We start from the raw sequence: 24281 nt of genomic DNA on the forward strand, positions 1-24281 counted from the left end.
CTGCTCACTAATCACCCAAATATGGACTACACATAGGGACTATCACTCAAAGGAGAAGAGGAAGTTACTTACCTGTAACTGGAGATTCTTCAAGATGTGTGGTCCCTATCTGTATTCCAATATCTGCTCTCCATCCCCGCTGCTGAGGATTGGATTACTCAGTAGTAAGAAGGACACTGGAGTGGTGTCGACCTGCACAACCTGTTATACCCTCAGCTGCGAGCATAAGGGGACACATGTCGCACGTGCAGCTCAGTGGGCACTGCTGAGAAACACTTCTGGATTCAGGCATATGGTGTGCGTGTACACAGGTATGGAATACAAATAGGGACCACGCATCTTGAAGAACCTCCAGTTATAGGTAAGTAACCTCCTCTCTTGAGGTCTGTCCTGAATCAGTGGCACTGCTCACTGCAGTAAGTCCCATATAGTATTGCCACTCGCAAGCATTCAAAAATTAGTCCCCAAACAATCCCTAGAGTGGCTGAAAAATCACGAGATTTTTTAACTATATGTACATGTTGGGGGGTTTGGATTTATCATTTGGTTTCTGAGCTTTAGATCACACTCAGGTCATGACTTCAGTCCTTTTCCCGAAGCCATGAGGGCTAGAAACTTCCTTTTTTTAAAATGAAAACTGAGATTCTCACATAGCCCTAGGATTGCAACGCTGGAGTTCTAAGAAAAACACTCTATCGTGAGACTTACGATAAAATCTCAGGAGTTGGCAACACCGAGCAACTCGATTGGACCTGATTCTCATTTATGCTAAAGTCCCTGATCACTGCTCTGGAAACGTAAAGGGGCAGTAAAGTTGGTATAAATATAACACACCCGCATTGAAATCAGTGGAAGCTTTGCTGTTCATTCCAATGGGCACAAAGTCTCTGATTTGGGAATAATGAATCTTCTTGCTATTTGCCATGTCAGTTCATTTCCTTCTTGCTGGCGTTTCTTTTCCAAAGGAAAAGGTTGCTGACAACAACAAAGAAAGGAATCTCCAAAAGGCCTCCTATGCCTAACAAGGCAAGAAGTCTGAGCTTTAATCACTGTCTTTCTAAGCTTCAATATATTACCACCCGCCCAGCCATTCCTGGCTAACATTTGCATGAACTCCGGTGTACACAACTGAAGCAGCACACAATACACATTCCGGAGGAATGGGGAAAGGAGTTAAATCATTAGAACTCACACCGACAGCTGCCAAGCTACTCAGGTTCCAGCTTTCTTGCTGCTGTAGCTAACAGGCTTGGTTTCTTCATCATTCCTTCATCTGTCTCTGGGGACTTTTGCCTTGGTTCTTCCACTGATGCTGAGTTCCTTCCCTTGACAAAATTACATTTTAACATTGAAAAGTCAATCAGAGCTTTCTGGACACACAAGGGTTCGTCTTAAAACTTTCTCCTTGCAACCTGCAGATCCTTCTCACAACCTGCAGATCCTTCTCACTGCCTGTGTAATGCCTTTTATGTCTGGGAAGAAAAATGTTCTGCACGTGTATTTGATGATATCTTACCACTTGCAGGATCCCTTCTCATTCCCACCTATCAGCTTCAGGTTTTGTTGCAAATCCTCCTTCTGCTTAGCTTGTGGAGCCTTGTAGGCCAGAGTATCCTACTGTGAAGGCCTCAAAGAAAGCAGAAGAGTCATTGGCCTCCTCTGCTTCTGGCAAGCTTGTGTAATTCTGTCTTGGTCTGTTATCCCAGGCATGTTTTCAACATACAGACCTTTAGTATTGAAAATGCTGGTGAAGTTAAATTCTCTGATCTGGAGTTCTTGCTGCTAGTCCATGTGCCTACCCACCGCTCCAGGCCTGGTTCCCCTTGGCTTGTGTTGTGCTACAGGCCAGCTGGTACTTGGCCAGCTTCTCATCTACTAAATGCCTCTGGTATTTCTTTCAGAGCAGCCAGCCTGGCTGGTGATCCCAGTTTTTCTGGGACAGAGGCTGCATTTGGAGATGATGTCCCTGGCAAAAAGGCTGTACTTTGGAGGTGAGTCATGAGGAGTAGGGTGGGAGTATTCTTGTGACTTTCAGTGTGATGCAAGGAGAGACAGACAGAAACGATTCCCTTCTATTTTAATTGCCAGGGAGAAGGGAAACTGAGACTTAGAGCAGAATAAAGTGAGACAGAACTCATAGCTTCAGACGTTGGCCGCCTCTGACCCTCAAGGACCAAGCCTTTTAAATAGCTTTCCTACTACACACTTCCAGGGAGAATGTGCACTGGACATCCTTGCAGGAGCCTGGTACTTGCAGCACTTGCCATGACATTGCTTTACGCCCCTCAGTTTGGGGCCTGTATACCTTTCCTATGTTCTAAGGATATTTAGAGCACACTTAAGAGCATCTCTTGAGCAGAATAATGGGAGATGTTGAGATGATGGACCTTGGAGAGAACCTGGAATTAAACACAAAACTGATTTAAAAGGAATGTTTTTTCATGCTACGCACCATTGGCCTGTGGCACTCACTGCCACAATGTATATTTGAGGCCAAGAAAGATCTGGGCATTTATGTGGGAAATAAGAACATCCATAGTTACAATAATAAAGATTGGAAATAAACATGAAGAGATAGAGACCCTCATTCCTCATGGCACAAGTCAACTTCTACCTGTTGGGGTCAGGGGGAAACTTTGTCCAGTTATCCCAGAACTGTAGGGTTTCTTGCACCTTCCTCTGAAGCAACTGGCACTGGCTGCTATTGGACATGGCATGCTGGACTAGATGGCCTATGCAGCTGCACCTACAGATCAAGAAGTTTTGCAATCAGCAGCAGTCCAGCTCAGGACTCATCCTCTTCTCTGCCCTCTCCCCCCACCCCATCTTTTCTGCTTCTCCATCTTACTCCTCGTTTGCTCCTCCTCGCCACTGTTCTGTCACCATGGGACAGTCCAGCTCAGGGTGGCTCCGGAATCAGCTATGAGCGGATATGGTTTTCAAGCCCAGGGAGAATCGGAGCGATGGGGAGTTGTCAGTTGAATGTGTACTCTTCTTTGTTCCAGCTGCTGATCAAAGGGCTTGGGTCACTTCCCTGGGTCAGCATGGGCTGGAAAGGGCACCACACAGTTCCCATCTGAACTTCACAGCAAAGTGAATCTGCCAGGGACTGTCATTCCTGTCAGCATCACTCAGCACTTCGTTGTGAGCCTTGTTGCCACCAACTATCTCTGAGGCTCTGTCTCTGCGTGGTGGCCCAGGAGTCTGAGAGCCACACTCTGGGGTTTTCCTTCCAGCAAGGCAGTTCAGGAGTCCCACACCAGGTGGTTTTGAGCCTTGCTTGTCGATATGCTGGTGACTCTCGCTCTATCTTTCCTCTTAGAATTTCCGGTAACGCCACTTCCCTCCCTATGCACCCTCGTGTCAGCCGGGGTCAGCCCATGTTCTTGTGCTAATGAGCCCTAGTACTACCCAGCTGGAGACTTGGAGCATGGTATTCTTGGTGGAAGGCACCGTGCCCTGTGAAAACACGCTTCCCTCAGGACTTCAGCAGAGCCCAGGAAGGCATGGTATAGACTAGCTGTTCAGTCAGGATTTTCCCTGGGGGAGTGAGGATGGGATCAGAACAGTGGTGCCAAACCTAAAGCTGCAGGGTGCTCCTGCAAGCCAGAAGGACTCTGCTCCATCGGGGCAGTGTGCTGGGGGGGATTTAACAGCTTGTGCTCCATTGTTGCGTAATATAGAATAGAGCTGCTTCTTGTTGACTCAGAGCTCTGTGGGGAAAGCAACATGAGCCCTCTATAGAATAAGGATGGGTTTCCCTAGCACCTAGGCCCTAACGGGGCAAATCACATGTTTCTCTCCTCTTACCCTTCTGTCCAGCCTCCATCCACTACTCCCCTAATACTCACCAGTAATGCCTCTGCTCTGGGGTCCTTAGAAATAGCTAAGACAGATGCAGCTAGGCTAGACAGTGTTAGAGATGGCAGAGTTATGAGAATAGGTTGTACACTGAATCTTGGGTCATGTAGCATGGGACCCACTTCACTGGTACCTCAGGGACCTCCAGCATTGCTTAAACCAGCCCTGGCTGGGGATGCTTATTCTTAGAACTGGTTGAAATCTCCAAATTAATTTCTGCAAAGAAAAATTCATTTTTTTCACTGAACAAATTTTAAAGGAAATGACACAAAAATTTGTTTGCGTTTGAATTGAAAATTTCAGTTTGGCTTTTGAAAACCAAAACAAAAGGAAAATTTCTATTTGAAATTATACAAAAATGTCTCTTTTTGAATTTTTCTCTCAAAAATTGAAAACTGCATGGAAATCAGCTTGGTTTTGCCAAACATTTCAATTTTCATAAAGTTGCCATTTTTATTCTTTAATTCATAAAGTTCTTTGTTCTAAAAAGTTCAGCCAACTCTGGTTATCATTGTATGTCATTTCCTGGGCTGAGTCTATCCCTAGTCAACATTAGTTAATTGACCGGGCAGTTTTCGTTGTGTATGCCCTAGAGCCAGGAGTGACGGGTACATGCAAAGAAATCAAACTGGGAATGCAGAGTTGGATTTCCTTCATTACGTCTAACTCCCTATATGTAGTCCAAGAGAGACAAGACAAGGGCTTCACTGACAGGAACCAATGTGGGTGTTAACAAAGTAATGTGCCCACCTGCAGGGGCTTGTGAACCCCATGGGCAGCTGAGACCAAAGCCATGAGGAAGTCGGGTAGAAGGAAGAGGCCAGTATTAGAGACCTCAGGCTGCGTTGTCCGCCAACATAAATCCTTCAACCCAAGTTGAGGTGAGGGTCTTAGCACTGAACTTCACCCAGGTCCGGAGGGGTGTGAAATTGACAACACTAGGTATGGAGACCAGGAGCTGCATGGAAATTTTGCAATGAGTTTATTTTCCGGTCCTTGTTATAAATATCCTCATTCTAAAACCCACTTTGCCGTAATGCTCAAGCACAGCTGCGCTACATTTTTAGACCTACATGTAAGGTATCTCCGTCCCTCCACCCCCGTCATCTTCCCCTCGGGTGCACCTAAGGGCCCGGTGTCTGTGATCAGAAATAGATAGTATCCACTGACTTGCTAATTGTAATGCATCCTGATAATGCCAGCTATAATTAGCTATGTGTATGAGAGCTGGTTTGTTGGTGGAAGTTTTCCTGACCCCATTATTCTACTTTAAATCGAGGACTTTGCAAGGGGCCTGGAGTGCCTCACAAAGCTCAGCGTTTCAGAGCCAAATCTTGTTAAGTCTAACTTAGCCATCTCTGCAGAGGCCAGCGTGGATTCAGTTTAACTAGCTGTGTGTCCATACAGAGAGAATGGAATAAGCTGCTTTTGATAAAACACTGCTCAGATCACAGGGTATGTGGTGAATAAACACAAGGGCAGGTAGGGCATCTGTTCTATGCTCATAGACTCTGAAGGGCTCATTCTGCTGGCATGGAAGGGGTTAATGTGTTACCATGGCTTCGCAACCCTGACTGATCGATCTATCTGGGTGACTTTAGGGCACTCATAAAATGCGACTTTTAGCCCTAATTGGAGCCAAGGGTGATACAGAGAGGAATAGTGCAGGCTTCCCATACACACACTGCACTTGTTTCCTGAGCTGCAGCACCCCTCTAGTCCAGTCACTTGAGTCCTTCACAGCTCTCCATGTGCACCTATGGCTTGCCTTGCTGTTCCTCCCTCTGTTCCAGTCCCACCCTCTACCTCCCAGCAGATCCACAATATACCCAATTCCCAGCTTGCAGCATCCCTGGGACTTACTGTTGGGCTTCAGGAAGTCTCCAAGTGCAAGTTGTTCCTAACCTGCAGAATAAATCCTGTTCCAGTCTGGGACTCCCCCTGAACAGAAACAGCCAGCTGTGCTTAGCTGCACCAAATTAACTACTTTGTGATGTGAACCAGCTTCTCTCAGGTACTCAGGTGAGACCATTAAACTTATTTGACCTTTGATCTAAACTTCTGAGGCAGTTTAAAGAGTATGATCCTACTCTGCCCTGCTTTGCCTTGCTTCCTTGACTGTATAGCAAACTCACCCTAAGCATGCGGGGAGGGATAGCTCACTGGTTTGAGCATTGGCCTGCTAAACCCAGGGTTGTGAGTTCAATCCTTGAGGGGGCTATTCAGGGATCTCGGGCAAAAATGGGGGATCAGTCCTGCTTTGAGCAGGGAGTTGGACTAGATGACCTGCTGAGGTCCCTTCCAGCCCTGATATTCTATGATTCTCTATGATATTGGTGCAAAAGCCCTTAGCTTCCTTTTCCTGCAGTCCCACCCAACTTCATATGTTATAACACAGGACACATTGATACACCCTCCAAGATTGTACCCTGAGAAGATTGTACCGGCTGAATACTCTGGGACCAACTATTTCTGCATATAGTTTGCCAACTACTGTTCTGTCTGTCCAATCTATCCTGAGCACATCAGCATGGTAAAGAAGCACTTATTTTGACAATTCTGCAGTTCGATAACATGACACACAAGGAGGAGAAAGCACTTCATGTAATAGCCTGCAGCCAGACCTCAGGCTATGATATCATTGGAACTTACAAGCTAATCAGGGTTGAGTCAGGTCAGCAAATGGATGGGAAATTAGGTATTTCAGGAAGTAGTGCTGGTGAGTTCTTCCATCGGAGTCAGTGCTAGACCAATGCCTTATTGTGGAGTTGGCGGCATCGCTTTGCTAGAGACGTCTGTTTTTTAAATGAAATATAAAGCTGAGGTCCTGATTGCTTCTTGTCTTTAAATATCTTGTGTCACTTTTTGTGACGGTAAACATGTAACCCCATTGTTTTGGCCACATTCCATAGTACCTGCATTGCACCTTCCATTTCAGTTTCAGTTGGATGCGGTGTTTTTCTCACCTTTCTGTCCTAACCTACCAGGTAGTGTTGCTGTTTGTTGTTTGCTGGTGTGTTCTAGCTAAAATTAACCAAGAACTGCCACTGCCATCCCTGCAATCTCTCCTGGCCTCACCTAGACACTGGGAGATGGGGTTTTCGGAATTCAGCAGATAAGCATTAGTCTCTTGAGCTCATATGGAATAAAGAGGGGGGACCCATTGCTTGGCCCAAAGCTGGTTTGATTTGACATTTGCAGGGTGTACATAATCCACCCATTTACATATATGGCAGTGTGGTACCAGCCTCTGGCTGTCAGTAGGCACTGGAGCTGGGCTGATGCGCACGATGGAGAAGGGGATGGAATTGAAGAAGAAAGGTAGTACAAATACGACGTGTTTTTGTCATCTGAAGTTTTTGGCACATAAAACTGCAAGGGAATGGCCATTGTGCATGATGTGTCCCGAAGAGATAGGGAATAGAACACAACGAGATGGGGAGAGTTTTGGGCTGTGCCGTCTGCGATCCAATAAAGTCCCCCAAAGATTAACTAGGACAATCAGCTCTTCAACTGTGGGATCCCACACCAACTCAGGAACTGAAGAGTTCAGCTGTCCCAGGCAGCTGAGTGATCAGCTGCTTCATGAGCATCACCTGCTGCCGAATGTAACAGTGGTGAAGAACCGCATGCAGGGCATTTCAGGCTCAGGGAATCACGTGGGCTTTAGAAGATCATATGCCATAGGGCTCAATCCTGCAAGGTGCTGAGCACCTTCTGCTGCCCTTGACTTCAGTAGAAGTTGAGTGTGCTCAGTGTTTGTATGTGATCAGACTCCCCAGTCTTCCATCTGCCCTGTGCGTCGAGATCTGATGTCCCTAACCCATCCGCAGGCCAAGCCTCATTTGCTACGCCTGCAGCCCACGGAGAGGAGCATGGTGGGCAATGGCTGGGGTTGGCCATTGGTGCCTACAGAATAAGTAGGCTACCAATGGTTCCCTCTTGTTAGCCCATTAACTTTTTATTACTTATAGGGTTCAAATAAGAACTAGATAAATTCATGGATGATAGGTCCATTAATGGCTATTAGCCAGGATGGGCAGGGATGGTGTCCCTAGTCTGTGTTTGCCAGAAGCTGGGAATGGGCGACAGGGGATGGATCACTTGAAGATTACATGTTCTCTTCATTCCCTCTGGGTCACCTGGCATTGGCCACTGTCAGAAGACAGGATACTGGGCCAGATGGACCTTTGGTCTGACCCAGTATGGCCGTTCTTATGTTCTCATCACCCACATCTTTTTGTTGGGTGTTCAGATTTCCAGGGGGAAGGGAGTTGTCAGACCAGGTTTCTATGGGAAGCTGGTATGCCACAGATAAGAGGACGTTGTAGCCAAGTGGTTTCATCTCTGGATATGCCCCCGGCAGTGGAATTGGTCAAAAGCTGAGTCCAAGAGAGTTTTTTGACTTCCTGCAGGTTATGCTCTGAGTTTCTGAGAAGCAGGGAGCTAGCAGCCGGTCCCCCACAGGCCCTGCTGCTGAGCTGAAGGTATCCTTTGCTTTTGACTCTCTCTCTTTGCCTTTTTTTTTTTGAGTCTGCACAATGACTTGTTGTTATGTAAAACACCAGTGAGAGTGAGCCAGACAGAGAGAGGGAGAGAGATTCTTTAGTGTCGGAATCTGAGTCACATGGGCCTGTTTTATATCCCCCTCTGCTAATCTCGTTTCTATAGAAACAAGATTGAAAAAAAAAAGTCGAGCTGAGAGCGAGAGAACCGAGGTGATGGGCGAGGGAACTATAGGTGGCGAATGAGGAGGAAGGGCCGGTGCGTGTGGGGGATGCGTAGGCAGGATAGGCTCGAGGGGGGATCTGGCAGTTGCAAAGTGGGGACAGGGACCAACGGACGCTATTCCCAGCATGAGTGATTGACTGTGACGGAGCACTCGTGCACACGCGCGCGTGCGCGTGTGTGTGTAGGGGGGTGTTGTTTGTTTGTTTGTTTGTTTGAAACATTTTCTGAAATGAACTGATCCTTCCAAGAAGGGGAATCAGGAGAGACTGAAAGAAAGGGACCGGAGCATTGGCAGGTGAGTGAGCAAACGGGGTAACAGGCACCCACCTAGAGGGCTCCAATGCCAGCCAGTTTGTGTTTTTGGCATTCTTTCCTAAGTGGGAGGTCCGGTGGTGCAGCCCGCTGGCATGGGGTCCCGCTCCCCAGGATGTCGAGTCAGAGACATTTTCCCCAAGCACTGAGCTTGCCACAGTGAGAGTGAATAGTGGCGAATGGGACCCAGGGCACACTGCCACTCAAAGACATCAGCATGTGTAAGAACATGCCATTCTGGGCATCCAGGTGAGAGGGGGTTTGCAGCAAGACACCTGCATTAGACTGTTTGAGTGGAGGGCTGTTTGGTGTTGTTTCCTTTCTGAAGCCTGAGGAATGTTAAGCCCTGGCTCCCTAAAAGGATGCTGCTGAGTGGGAAGCAGCTCTCGGTGTTAATGGTCAGGTTTGATTTTTGATTCTGATTGCATCCAAGTAAATAAATAGCCCTTGAGAGTCGAATCTCTCTGGAATGTAACTCATGCAGCAAGCAATGCTCTCTCCCTTCCTGCTCATGTGCGATGAGTCCTTCCGAGTCCCGGCATGAGGCGTGTGTGCCCATCAGGGTGACCCCAGTTAGAAAGCTGAATCCTTAAGTGACAGAATTGTGATTGGAGGGTTGGGGGGGCAGCAAAATCATTCAGCTCTTTTGGTTGCTGTAGAGAGTCTGGGCTGCTCATAACCATTGCACTAGTATGTGCACTGCTTCCCAGGACCATAGCCTTTCTATAAGCATATGTGCTGCCTGTTGAGACACAGCGCAGTCTGTAACTCTAAAGCACGGGAATATCTGCTGCCTTCCTGAACCAGAACCATTGCAAAAGCACATGGCCTGTCTCTGATCAGTGCACAGGTGTAAGTGTTTCCTACCTAAAATATGGATTCTCAGTTTCGAATGCACAAATGCACTTGCATTCTCCAGCCTGTCTACCGTCACTGCATAGGTATGTGTCCTGCAGGGCTTGACTTGTCTGTAGGCATTGTACAAGGGTGAGTGCTGTCTACACCTTATTGTGGAGTTGTGGAGTTTTGGTCTGTCTGTAGCTATTGAACAAACGCAAGTGCTTCCTCTTGCAATCTGGTCTTTCTGTAAACACTGCATGGAGGTGAGTTCTGCCTACCTGGACCCCCGTCTATCTGTAACCATTGCAGCGAGCCTGAATGCTGCCCGCGTGGTTTCCAGTGTGTCCTGAAATGCTGTACTTGAGATTCTGGGCTGGCGTTAACCACCCCACAAATGAACCTGTTTCGTCCTGACACTTGGGACTTTCTGAAATGATTGTATAATCAAGCATGTGACCCTTTGTAAATACAAATTGCAATAACTCTTCCAGTCTCCCATTCATGAAGGCCTAGTGTAGAATCAGAAGGAGTGGTCGTTAGCAGGTGCCCATTCTGGCATGTATAGCATAAGAGTGAGCTGGTGAGATGTGATCAGGGTCTAGGTTACAGGAGGAATGGTCTGTCAGAGTAGTTGGGATATGGTGCACACAGGGCTGTCCCTACCCATACACAAAGTATGCAGCTGCATAGGGCACCAGGAAATTTGAGGCACCAAATTTTCTGGTGCCCTACACAGCTGCATGCTGCTCCAGCCCCTGCTTCACCTTTTCCCCATGGCCCCTGCCCCTGCTCCACCCTCCGCTTCCCCCGCTCTGCCCCCACTCTCCTAAGAACTGCAGCAGGGGTCAGGCCTTCAATCACCGGCGGCGTTAAGTGGAGCAACCTGGCCCCAGCTTGCTCCGCTCCTCTGGCTCCCAGCCGCATGGCTGGTAAGTGCTGGGGGGCGGTTCCCCCCTGCCCCCAAGCCTGGGAGCCAGGGGAGCAGAGCGGAGTGGGCTGGGCCTAGGTCACTCCACTTCCCACCCCCCGTGAGCGCGGGGTCGGGCTTGGCTGCCCTGCACACACCAGGCAGCAGGAAGTGGCGTGATCTGGCCCCAACCCGCTCCGCCCCGCCGGCTTGTGCTGGGGGGGCAGTTCCCCACTGCCCCCGAAGCCTGCTCCTGCTCCCCGCCCCTCCCTGCAGCGGCCTGGGGCCCCACACAGACATCCTTGTGGGGGCTGTGTAGGGCACCAAAATGGCTAGGGATGGCCCTGGGTGCAAACTTGCTCTTGTAGTCTGTTTGTTGGGATTTCTCTTCTAATCGCTTTCCTCTCACTGTACCGCTAGGGCAATACACCCTGGGCCCAGTTAATTTCTGATGTAAACCCAGTGAAGCTATTAGGATGAATTGGGCCCACTATATTTTTGGTTTCAGCTGAGCTTTGCCAAATGTCACTCAGCCATTCCCATGGACTAGCGAGTGAGCAAGTCAAACACAATTTTAAAAAAATTCCGGCCATCACCTTTATAAAGCGCAAGTGAATTGACTTGGTGCCTGGGCTGGTACATCTTTGCGACAACTTAGCAAGAATCTGCTAGCTGAGGAGCATGTCAGAGCCAAGGCATCCAGCTCTCACCGTGCTTCCTCTTGGTTTGTCTCCTCTTTCATACTCGCTAATGCTCCTGCGGCCTGTGAACATTCACTTGGACAATCTGATTTTGGAAGAGTCATCCATTGTGGAGGTGGAATCAGAGAACACTGTCTGGGTCAGATGAGGAGCTTCCTGGTTTGAGCACTGAGGCAATATCATTAATGTCTTCCCTGCCTGTGCTGTGCAGGAGAAGAGGCTAGAAGAGAATGAGCAGGGAGGGGAGCAGACAGCCACTTCTTGTAGCCAGGACCCGGACACTAGCTTTGAGCCTGAGCAGGCGCTGCTTTGGGGGAGGGTTTGACTGTGCTGCTTTCAGAGTTCTCTTTGCTCCCTCCACCCATGCCAGGGGACCAGTGAGCAGTTGTAGGAAGAACAGAACAAATAATCAAAATATACCAGGTTTTGAGACTGTTGTTAAGGCCATAGCAGCGCCAGGATCCAACCAGCACTGTTTGTGTCTAGCCTGGTCCAGGTGACTTTTTCTCATGTCAAGGAGCAGGCATTGAGGCTGGTGCGATGGCCACATTTACCATGTGGCGTTCCTGCTGTGCACTTATGTGCATGAAGCTGTACTTTTATATCAGAGCAAACGTGATGCCTTTTAAACAGCCTCCCCCCATACACGTGCATAGCTGTGATAATTCCCATGTCCCCATCATGTTTTCTGCTGGTTTTAGTTAGTTGACATGCTAAACTAAAGGCTTTTTTGAGGGGAGTGGGATCAGGGTGTTATTAGGAGGGAATAGCTGCAAGCTTCTCCGTAGCTGATAAATATTTTTGTAGACAGGATGAAATGTTCTGATTTAAATGCTGAAACAGGGCAGTGAGCATGTTTAATCTAGCTGGCAGATGGTAAATCCTGGAGGTGTGATTGACGGCACAATATGCTAGCTAAACAGCCTTCTCCGATAGGTAGGAGAGGATTCTTTCCACCACTGCGGTTGATACTTCATCTGATGGTTTTCTGTGTGTGCTCCATTGGCTTCTCTGAGGCAAAGAGAAAACAAATCAAAACCTTTGCAGGTGCAGAACTGAAGGAAGAAGCTCTGGAAATTCCAAACCTTGCTTGCCAAGCAGAGTTCTCCTGCTGTAAGGCACGTTAGGCTTCTACTGGCATTTGGTAGCAATCACTGAGGAAAGGTGATTAAAGCTTATGCTCTAATAAATTGGTTAGTCTCTAAGTTGCCACAAGTACTCCTTTTCTTTTTGCGAATACAGACTAACACGGCTGTTACTCTGAAAACTGAGGAAAGGTGACATTCAGTAAAGCATTGGGTTTCTCCTTTATACTGGGTGGATAATGGATGTGGCTCACTTCAGTCCCCTTTCATTGGGTTGGGATTAAATTCAGCCAGGACCCAATTGGTCTGCTGTGTGCTCTAAAGGGCTGTATCCAGCAGGAAGTTGTAAAGTTACCGCTCATTGTGGGGGATGCTCTGCATGGCCACATTTCCAGCTGGCTCTTGGAGAGGCACTCTCACATTCTGGGGCAGGAACCGGTTGCAGAGACTGAGACTACTGGGCTGGATTACAGCAGCATCAGCACGGTGTTTAGTGTATACATTATTTCCTGTTGTTAGGTAAATTACCCTAAAGCCCCCTCAGTTGTCTTTCAAATATCACATCTGTGATAGCTCTGCTGCAACCTGGCAGTCAGAGAGAGGGGGACAATGGCTCTCAAACTGTGTTCTGTGGATCACGGGTGCTGGTTGGAGCTCTTCCCAGAGGTTCATAGGGGGACATGGTTTGAGAAGCAAGGAGTGGCAGGAGGGGGGTGTCCCTAAGTGCTCCATGCAATGGAAAAAGCTGGAGATGGCTCCTGATCCCCATTCTCACCCAGCTCCCATTCCTGCTTTCTGAATGATGTCCTAGTCTGCATGTGCTGAGGCTGGAGAAGGTCCATTTTAAAACATTGAATAAAACCTCCAGCTATGGCAGTAGGAGTCAGCTGGAATAGCATTGATGTGGGTACTGTGCAACACCCTGGAGAAGGTTAGCCATTATGTTGCACATAATCCTATAGGTCATGCTGATGGGAGCAGTAGGGTGTCATTGGTTTTTCAGCAGCTGATCAGTCCACTGAACAAAAAGCAACTGCCCCTTTTTAGGTCTTTCGTGCACACCTAGATCAACTGTTGTTAAGCTGCTGGAATGACATTCCTGCTGATTTCTTCTGAGACATGCAGCACCTCAGTGTTCCCATCTGTATACTGGGGGTCTGTAGTGGGGCAGCTGCCCCTCTCCAATAGGCAGGGCTTAAAAGAAGCAGTGGAGAGGGCTGCAGTTGGGAAAAGAAGTGAGAGTAGCTGAGTGAGTAGCTGACCACAGGTGTGGCCAGCTCAATTAGGGCTCTGGCCCAGGAGCTGAAGGAGTCTCAGTCTAGAGGAGCAAGGTACCTGAAGTAGAGCAGTGCTGGGGAAGGGCAAAGGGAGCTGGGGAGCTCCAGCCTGGTAAACCCCCAGGCTGCAGGCCTTGTTGAAGGCCTTCGAAAGGTACTGGGGCTGCAGAGGGGCAGCCTGTGGATAGGCAAAGGCAGCAGGTCCTACCCCCTTGCCAATGATGAGTGGCCATTGCAGACTGCAGTTTGCCTCAGTGAATGGGGGCTGATGATGACTGGCAGTAGCCACTGAGGCAAGGTGGGCTTAGAGGGTTGGGGGTTCTCTTGGGAGGAGAGACCCAGAGAGTGGGGGTACTGTTGGGGCAGAACCCTGAGGTAAAGGGCACTGGGGTCCAAGAAGGACACGGGGGCCTGAGGCAGGAGACACACTGGCCAGCAGGAGGCGCTCTGATTGCTGGATGAGCTAATTCCCAAATGACCCGCAGGAGGTGCTGCGCCAGTGAGTCTGCAGTCTGCTACAAGGTCATAATACCAGCAATACATCACAGGGGGCTTGTTGGGATTAATTCAGTCAGTTTGTGAAGTGCTGTGAGATCCTCGCATGGAAGGTGCTTTGGAAATGAAAATATTAGTGGTGGTGTTTGTTGTTATTACTGTGGTGTTCTCTTCTGCTACATGAGAGGAGGAATAGAGGCCACCCCTTTGCACTGCTAGGTAGGTTGTGACTAGTCACCAAACAGCCATGCTACAAGAAATGTACAAAGTAGCATTTAAGCAGAGGATATCCAGGCATTTACGGATGCTTCAGTGAAACCAGACTATTTACCAATCAGTGTATCAGAGTACTTGGGGTCTTCATTTCAAAGTAATAAAAAAGCAACTAACTCTCACCCACACACATTATAGTTCATGGATTCCGAGGCCCGAAGGGACCACTGTGATCATCTTGTCAGACTTCTTGTAAAAAGGGAGGGAGGCAGGCCAGCCAACCCCCAGGGGCCAGGTGAGAGCCCTTGCCCCACTGCAGTAGAAGAATGGTGATTGGACTAATGGTGGTAACCCAGCCTTTGAAGCAATTGATGCTGAAGCCTTTCTGCCTATTGCTTGCTGCATATCAGTTAATTGCCTTGGGTTATGCATTTCTGGGATACTGCAAACTGCCTGATTTATCTGCATATAGTCATAGTGTAGCAGGTATGATTCATCCCCCTACTGCAGTACAGTTTATATAAACCAGTACTGTATAAATAGCCAGATGATACTGTAACATTCTCCTAGGTTTCTAATTGAAAAAATACCATTGGAACTCTCAGATCCACACAGGAAGCAGGAGTTTGCTTTAATGAGTTGTGGGAAAGATGTTCCTCCAGAACTGCAATTGCCTTATAACTGGAAATGGTTATGCTAATGAAATTTTCAGATGATGCTGAACTGGGAAGGGTCATCAATATCAGTGAGAAAACAGTGATGGCATAGGAAAGATGGACTAGTGGGGAGGGCACTGAACTGGATCTCAAAAGATCAGGGTTCTGGTTCAGGCAAAGACTCCCTGTGTGACTGTGGGCAAGTCATTTAATAGATTCATATGTTTTTAAGGCCTCATAACACAGGCCATAGAATTCCACCTCATTACCCCTGTATTGAGCCCAGTAATTTGTGTTTAGCTAAAGCACATCTTCCAGAAAAGCATCTGGTCATGATTCAAAGACTTCAGGAGATGGAGAATTGACTGTTTCCCTTGATAGTTTGTTATAATGGTTAATCACCCTCACTGTCAAAAATGTGTGCCTTCTTTCCAACTCAATATTATTTGTTTGACTTTCACTTCCAGCCGCTTGACTTTGCCCTGGGTCTCAGGTCCCCATTTGCAAAGTTGGGTTAGAAGAGACCTAGCTCACAGGGGTGTTGTGAGGATAAAATTCCTTACTGATTGTGAGATGCTGAAGGCTACATAAATATCTAGATAGATCATCCAAAGGGATCTAGGGAGGCATAAACATGATCCAAAAATAATGAAATAAGATTCGACTGGGCGGGAAGTGGTGAATGATGCAGAGTATGGGAAGGAGAAACCTAGAGTGCCGTTGTGGTGATGAAAGTGACCTAAGGTTGAGAGTGACAGCAAGTTAGGTGTGTTTGCAATGTCATATGACAGCAAAAAAGGCCTGTGCAATTTGGGGCTTTGGGTGCAAAGGCATCAGGCTGCAGATCAGCAATGTGACTGTGATAAGCTCTGAGGGGATTGGTGGTCAGTTCTGGGCACTAGAAATTGACTAATTGGAGAAGTCCTAGAGGGTGAGAGGAACTGATTGAAGAAAACAATCAGAGGAGTAGCCATGTTAGTCTGGATCTGTAAAAGCGGCAGAGTCCTGTGGCACCTTCTAGACTAACAGATGTATTGGAGCATGAGCTTTATTCACCCACGAAAGCTTATGCTCCAAAACTGTTAGTCTAGAAGGTGCCACAGGACTCTTTGCTGATTGAAGAAAGAAGATTTTAAAAGTTATGTATGTTGCAGCTTGGTCTGGTATGGTGACTTTGGGGGAATGTGATAACTGTAGAGTGTAAGCAGCAAGAAGAGAGTGTAATTCTGTGGAGGGGTCACAGAGGGAATTAATTTCATCTCATTATTCCTAGTAAGAACATTTAGGCTGAATAGCATCAAAAAGCTCCAGACAGTGTGGTGTATTGGACTGTAGAATAGTCTCTGGTGGGGAATGGCAGAAGACCTATTGCTTAAGATTGCTTAAAACTAAACAGCAAAAAGCATGAGGAAATATAGTATGAGGAACACTCCTGTGCTGGCAGAGACTTGGGCTAGATGATCAGAGGAGTCTTTCCTACCTCTATGGTTCTTTGGGCCCAATCCTCCCATTTGATGAGTGTTTCCTGATAGGTGCTGAAAGCCCTCAACTCCTATTGAGTGCAGTGGGAGCTGCAGGTGCTCAGTACCACGCAGATGGCACTCAGCCTCTTGCAGGACTCAGTGCTCTGTCAGTAGAGAGTGTTGAGGATAGCTGGGAGAGGAGGCAAGGGCAGGTAACGCAGGACAGCAGCTCCACCAGTGCAGCATCCACCTTGGACTCCATGCTGCCATGTGGCTAAACAGTACAGGGGGAAATGCAGCACAAGAACTGGGAAGTCAAACGTAGTTACATCCACTTTACGCCAGGCTTGAATTTGGTACAAAATGTCCCATTTCTGAAGGTCATCACTACAGAACCTTTACTTCCATGTTCCCTCTTTCCCTGTCTCAGCTTTGAACACAGAAACGGCCTGAGAGATGAGAGATCACTTTACCAAGCCTCAGCTAATTGAAATATTACTCATTACAATATGAGCTTTGACATGGGATCAAAGGAGAGTGTTTAATGACAGCACTGGTGTTTGTGCAATGTGTTCTATAGACAGACTTAATGAGATGCTTAAATTGTTCCTAATCTAACCCCTTCTCCCACAGTGATTTCTTCAGCATTGAGAAAAATCTGTATTTTTTAAAAGACAAACTCCCATCCCTTACATCAAAGCAAATGACTTTTTTTTTAAATGTAAAGAATGACCCCAGAAGGTCTGACTGACTCTTTCCCAGTGGTGATGTTTACAAAGTCGTCTTCTCCTTCCAAAAACCATCTCCACCCTGTCCCAAGCAACAGCAATTTGTACACTGAAAAATAAATCAATAACCAGAGTTAATGCATTGAAGATGTCTGTGTTTAAAATATGTCTGGAAAAAAGGCTAGCCAGTCATGGTCTGTTCAATTATTGTACAGCAAGAGAGGCAGAGAGCTCACATTTCTGAGAAATACCTTTTTGGGGGGTATGTTGTTCTGTTTAAGTCAGTTGAGAAATGTATTAACTTAAAAAAACATAGATACCCAAACTGGTACAGATGCTATATGGGCAGATTAGAGAGACACGGTGAGGGAAGTGGTATCTTTTCTTGGACCAACTTCTGTTGGTGAGAGAGACGAGCTTTTAAGCCACACCAAGCTCTTTGTCAGAGCTGGGAAAGGTTCTCCGAGCATCACAGCAAAATGCACGGTGCTGTGACATTGGGAGTAGCTTTCCCAGACCTGAAGAAGAGCTCTGTGTAACTTGAAAGCTTCTCTCTCACCAACAGAGGTTGGTCCAATAAAAGATATTGCCTCCCCCACCTTGTCTCTTTAATATCCAGGGACCAGCACAGCTACAGCTACGCTGCATACATATATGAGCAGGTTGGAGTTTGTTTCCTTGCCATGCAGATCTGTGTGGATGGTTCTCATTCAGATGTGTCAGATCACCAGGGCCTCTGTCCATATGGTTTACACCTTTGCAGCCAGACTTATCACCTGCCCTGGTTTTTCCACATTAGTCTTGTGTCCCAGTTTTTCTTTCTCCCCACTCCACCCACACACGCACCTGCGCGCACACACAGCACAGAAGAAGGGGGAGAGAGTGAGAACTGTTAAAAGTTTGAAGCTGTTGCAGGACATTGCACATCATTGGTGCAGCATTCTTGTTAAGAGAGAGAAGAATGATTGTTCTTGGAGAAGCAGTGTGGCCTAGCAGATTGGCTACTGGACCGGGAGTCAAGATACAAGATACATAATAGGCCCTCAGAGTTATATTTCAAGTTTCAGATACAAGAGTGATACATTTATACAAATAGGATGACCACACTCAGTAGATTATAAGCTTTGTAATGATACCTTACAAGAGACCTTTTGCATGAAGCATATTACAATTACATTATATTCATACTCATTAGCATATTTTCATAAAATAATATAGAGTGCAACGTCACAATGAGGATTTAAAACAAAACGGAGTAAAACACAGAGGAAATAGCTCAGGCTGGCAGTGGCTACCAGCAGCTGAGGAAGACTTGTGGGACCCCTCTGGGAAGCCTGCTGATGCTGCTTCTGACATGCATCATTCGATCACTGCTCTCATTGGGCAAGGTCCACCATCCCATTTCAGCACCTCACACTGGCTTTCCTGGCTTCTTCCCGCCTGGGCACTGCTTCAGGGAGCAGTGCCATGGAACCATGCAGAGGAGTCCACTCTGAAGAAGTGAACTGCAACTCAGCCTGAGGTAGGGCTGAGGGTTTTCACTCATTCTTGTCTTCTTTTGGATCAAGAGGAGTGTAGGGGCTTGGTGCTGGAGGTTCAGGAGGGCTGTAGCATAGCAGAGGGGATGCAGTTATGTCTCAGGGCTGGAGGTTCCCAGAGTAATGTAATGCATTGCCAGCAGATCGAGGGGAGGTGATTATTCCCCTCTATTTGGCACTGGTAAGGCCACCTCTGGAGTGTTGCGTCCAGTTTTGGGCCCCACACTACAGAAAGGATGTGGATAAATTGGAGAGAGTCCAGGGGAGGACAATGAAAATGATCAGGGGGCTGTGGCACATGACTTACGAGGAGAGGCTGAGGGAACTGGGCTTGTTTAGTCTGCAGAAGAGAAGAGTGAGGGGGGATTTGATAGCAGCCTTCAATTACCTGAAGGGGGGTTCCAAAGAGGATGGAGCTCGGCTGTTCTCAGTGGTGGGAGATGACAGAACAAGGAGCAATGGTCTCAAGTTGCAGTGGGGGAGGTTTAGGTTGGATATTAGGAAACACTATTTCACTAGGAGGGTGGTGAAGCACCGGAATGGGTTACCTAGGGAGGTGGTGGAATCTCCATCCTTAGAGGTTTCTAAGGCCCAGCTTGACAAAGCCCTGGCTGGGATGATTTAGTTGGGGTTGGTCCTGCTTTGAGCAGGGGATTGGACTAGATGACCCCCTGAGGTCTCTTCCAATCCTAATCTTCTATGATTCTATGATGCAATATAGTAGCAGCAATGCAGGGGTGTCTCATTGCTGGGGATTCCTGGAGGCTGTAAAGTAGCAGAGGGGACGCAGGGGTCTCAGTGCCAGAGGTTCCTGGGGGCTGTAACGTAGCAGTGGGGACACGGTTTTCTCAGTACTGCAGATTCCTGAGGGCTGTAACGTAGCAGAGGGGATGCAGGGGTGTCTCAGTGTTGGAGGCTCCTGAGGACTGTAATCTAGCAAAGGGGATGCAGTCACATCTTGGTTATGGATCCTCCGAGGGGCCGTTCTCTAAAATTGCTCAGTGGCTGCCACCCTGGCTTGTTGCTTTCCATCCATGCGGGAAAGAGGTGTGGTCAGTGAAAAGACCTGACATTTGAACTTATGCGCAGACATATGAGTTCTATTTGCTGTTCCAAAATGTCTCCCCAGTGGGTTTATTTCCAGATCAACCCCCAGAATGAAAGCTGCTCAGTGTTTCCAATCCCAGGCTGGGGATGTGCAAGTGCTCTGGGCTTTTTGTGAATGGAAGTGTGGTTGTGACAGAAGTTTCACGTGTGCCATTCCCAGCTGCCTTTGCTTCTCTCCGTGGAGGCTGCTGCGTCTCTGGCTTGTGCTGACCATCTTGCCAAGCAGTGAGACAAGCAGCAGGCGGGGAGCCCAGAGCAGCCAGTTTCCATCCATTTGCTACTGCCTTTCCCATCACAGGAACTCTCCGGATCGACATTGAAGCAAAACATTCACACCTTACAGGGTTGTTTTATTTCTGCTTGAGCAGGAAGCTGCAGCCGATGAGAAGTTAGAACCTCATGTTGTCGGGGTTGCAGATTCGCCATGGCAAGAAGGATTTCTCAGCTGTTGAGCAGCAATCGCTCTGCAGATAGGGGTGCATGTTGCTCACATGCTCTTGTTCTCTGATTTAGCTAACTGCATTCTGCTCCAGACAGGGCTCAGTAACACATTCTCTTTCACTGATTAGGGAAGAAAAGAACAGCTCTTACTCTGTTTGTATCCAGGTGGATAGAATCATGCCTAATGCTACGGAGCCAAGACCTGCTGCTCCATTATATCCATGCAATACTGCTAGCATCAGCAGGGCTGTGCAGATGCAAACAATAGAATTTGTCCGGCTAAATCAATTCTAAAACTGTTGCTGCTTCATACCTACCCCTCTGAGCCTCCTGCTGCTTCACTCCTGCCTCCTATGAGCATCCCTCTGCCTTGCCCTGAACCTGCCTCTGGTCCCTACAGTGCTGCAGCGAAGTTAACACCTCTCCTTTCCCCCTCCCCAGGTCGGAGAGCAGCCTCTCTAAGTTTGCCCATCGCTTGTCAGTTAAGCAGAAGCAGGAGAAGAGGAGGAAAGCTGAGTATGCCTCAGCTGAGCTGCCTGCAATCCGTCCCAGGTCTCTGAGCATTGAATGGTAAGAGCTTCAGGGCAGGGCTGAGAGGAAAGAAGGTTTGGACCCCAGCCCTCAGCTTTCTGCTGAGATCCCCGCAGAGTAGGGAGCTCTTTGGGGTTGTCTGAGCCCCACCACAGTTGCTGTTGTCGGTTAGTGCTGAGTGACGTCGGGGGTGTACAGAAAGGGTACTAGGAGGCTACCCATTCGCACTCCTCCTCCCAGCACTGGAAGCTACCCTCTACCAGAGAGAATGGTGAAAGACACTTGCAGTACAGGCCTGGGGTGCAGCCGCTGTCTCCCAGCCTGAGCTGGAGCAGCTCACTGGGGTCTCAGACACTTCCCCAGTGATATGAGGCAGAGGGGATGCCATGACTGGCCTCTTCCAGCATGTGAGGCAGGGGTGACCCCCTACCTCCTAACAGACCCTTCAGTGTGAGGCAGAGGGGACCCACCCATCATAGACCCCTCCCAGCATGAGAGGTACAGGGGACCCCCCCACAGGCCACTGTAGTGTATGACAGAGACCCCCCCCAACAGGCCCCTGTAGCATATGAAGCAGGGGTTGACCTCAGGGGTTAAGTGGTATAGGACACAGAAAGCTGTTATTCCTTCCCAGGATGGAACACAGAGAATGGTTAGGGTTAAAGGTGCCAAAGGAAGACAGCTCTCTGCCCATGTTGGCAGAGGGGACTCGGGAGGCTAAAAGAAGCTTTGCAAGGTTGGGAGTCAGCACTGGGTTCCTGTTTGCCCTGCTAGTCCATGAATGTATCTCTGGGGGAGCAGGGAGCATGCTCCAGGAGGTGTGTGGGAGGCAGATGATGAGCGCTAACTATGTGGGATGGATACAGCTTCGGCAAAAACTTTTAATTAAGACGATTATTTGTTCTGAGTGAATAAACAAACTCGCTGCCCGGTGTTATTGCAAAACAAAGGGATCCAGGCTCCAATGCGAGTCCTTTGGCTCAAGGTAAAGAGAAGCCAGGAGACCAGGCAAAGGAGGTCTTTTGCTTGAACAGCCTCTAGACACCTTTACATTCTCCCTCCTTTAGGAGCTTTGGAGGGGTGGAGCAGGAAGCTGAAGCCACGTGGGACTCCCACGGCTTCCACCCCTTCATTCCACATGCAGGCCCCACCCAGCCTCCCTCACCAGCTGTCAGGGGATCAGTGCAACTGGCACCTTGTCAGCCAGCCACCCACCTAATGTATATAAACTGGAGCAGGCTGCGGTTGTAGGAGGCAGGGTTGTCTGATGGTTAGAGCATGGTGCAAGGTGTCAGGAGATTTGGGATCTATTCCTAGCTCTGCCATGGACTTGCTCTAGGTAAGTGACTTCACTTCACGGTGCCTCATTTCCTCCTCTGTAAAATGAGGGTCATGATCCTTGCCTCCCTTTGTAAAGTGCTTTGAGATCGTTGGGTGACGTGCTCTAGCAGTGCAAAATATTTTTATTGTGGTGTTCTGTAGGTGTGACACCCCTCCACCCCTGAGACTCTGCATGCACTGCTCCAGTTTGAGCTAAACTGCCAGCTTTATTCTGAGACTGCTCACCTGTTTGAGATGGAAATAATTTATCCATGGTTTGTGTGTCTTGATGAGATAATCTTGGAGCCTGCTCATAGCTCAATCCTCTCAGCATTAGGGAAGGATTTTTCTCAAAATGGGAATTGTGCCTTTATTATTAATTATTATTATTCTTATTCTTATTCTTGATTGGATAAAGAAATCAGAACTTTAAAAAAAAATCCTTAGGAATGTCAAGTCTGTTTTTTCCCTGCTTTTGCTGGAGAATTCTGGGCCATTTATTCTAAGCTCTAACTGCTTAATGGAAGGAGTGAGGGTGTTGAATCCTTCAGATAGGCTGCCTTTCTCCAGAATGGTAATTAGGCATCAAAGTTAAATAGGTATGAACAAAACCCACAGATTTTTAAACAACCTGACTAAAAATCCCTTTCCTTTCCAATTGCTCAGCTTTCACTCTCATAGCTCTTCTGATGTCCTCATTCCATCCTTCAACCACCATGGGATCTTCCAAACTAGACAAGACCTAAATTTCTAATGTGCAACCCAAAAAACAAACAAAAAACCCAGTTCAGCCCTTCTTTTTCCAGCATAAAGAAGCAAAAAAGGCACAAGCCCAATTCCCATCCATCCCCCTTTGCTGGTCACCTTTAACCATTTAATTCTTACCGAGTTTCCATATTATCTCTGGAGTATGTTTCAGCTTCAGCTGTCAGTGCTGGGGGGAGCCAGCTGTCTCATGTTTGTTTGGCAATAATAAATGATAATATTTCACAGAGTTTTGTGAGGCAGCCTGGAAACAAATCCTTAGTGAGGAGTAATCACCTTTAGGTAAAACTTGCCAAACACAACCACTTTGGAGACCAAGGATAGACAATCTGTGGCTCGGAATGACAATTTTTCTAATATTAGGGGGTAGCCATGTTAGTCTGTATCCACAAAAACAACAAGGAGTCTGGTGGCACCTTAAAGACTAGCAGATTTATTTGGGCATAAGCTTTCATGGGTAAAAAACCCACTTCTTCAGATGCATCAGAAGAAGTAGGTTTTTTACCCACGAAAGCTTATGCCCAAATAAATCTGCTAGTCTTTAAGGTGCCACTGGACTCCTTGTAATTTTTCTAAGGTTATCCCACCTGTCGGGGGTTCTAATGCCTGAATGTAACCTGGAATGTACACTGGAGTGTAACAATCATCCCCCATTCACGTTTGTACCCGGCAGTTTGCAACACCTGTGGCTCACTTACACCTGCCTTCCTGCACAGGTATGCTAAGAGTACTTCCTGTCAACCCACCATAATACACCCATAGAGATCAGGCATAGTCTGACTCCCAGCATTGCCAGAGCAAAGGGGGTGGAGGCAGCCATTGACCTCTGCTGGCAGCACACTGCAGCACGAGGTGGGCCATTTCCAGGCAGGGGAAACCCAGCTCTCGGGGTCAGGCTGGTGATACTGTAGGAAAGCACTAACTTCACTTGTGAAGGTGTAGTTAAGGGCTGCACTTCTTGTTCTTCTCCTAGGCCTCTAGATGAGGTACTATGCCTCTCCAAGGCACCCCATCCTCAGGCATCGCAGCTGGGCAATTTGCTTCTTCCTCTTCTTTTGGGAGACCAGATTCACAAGTGTTCAGTCAAGCAGTGTGAATAATGGGGCTTGCAAGTCACTGGGGTGGAGGAAAGAAATGTTTTGGGTCAACCCAAGAAATTTTTCAAAATGTTCGGAAAATCCAAAAATCAAAAAATTGTTTGGGTCAAACAAAATATTTTGTGTCAATTTTGCTCATTTTAAAATAGTTTTGGGTGTGTATTTAATCAAATTAAAGGAAGTTTCAAAACAAAAAGTCATTTTGAACTGAAA

At 47.7% G+C, this 24281-nt stretch overlaps 1 protein-coding gene across 4 annotated transcripts in view; it reads left to right on the forward strand.

Moving 5' to 3' along the window:
* Window positions 1-24281, forward strand: part of LOC311527309 (ankyrin repeat and fibronectin type-III domain-containing protein 1-like) — a 433614-nt gene that overhangs the window by 331402 nt on the left and 77931 nt on the right. The window contains exons 1-2 of one of the 4 annotated variants that reach the window (XM_084641149.1): window positions 8659-8887; window positions 20797-20925. The exons of 1 other annotated variant lie outside the window; for it this stretch is intronic. Coding sequence is in view for 1 of the 3 variants with exons in the window: in XM_084641148.1 (XP_084497274.1) it covers window positions 20797-20925 (129 nt within the window). In the remaining 2 variants the exon portion in view is untranslated. Of the gene's footprint in view, window positions 1-8658; window positions 8888-20796; window positions 20926-24281 lie in introns of those variants that run through there. 2 more of the 4 variants (XM_084641148.1, XM_084641151.1) reach the window with 2 other exon arrangements.

The sequence above is a fragment of the Lepidochelys olivacea genome (assembly GCF_965140295.1).
Source record: "Lepidochelys olivacea isolate rLepOli2 genome assembly, chromosome: 10".
Classification (NCBI taxonomy): domain Eukaryota; kingdom Metazoa; phylum Chordata; order Testudines; family Cheloniidae; genus Lepidochelys; species Lepidochelys olivacea.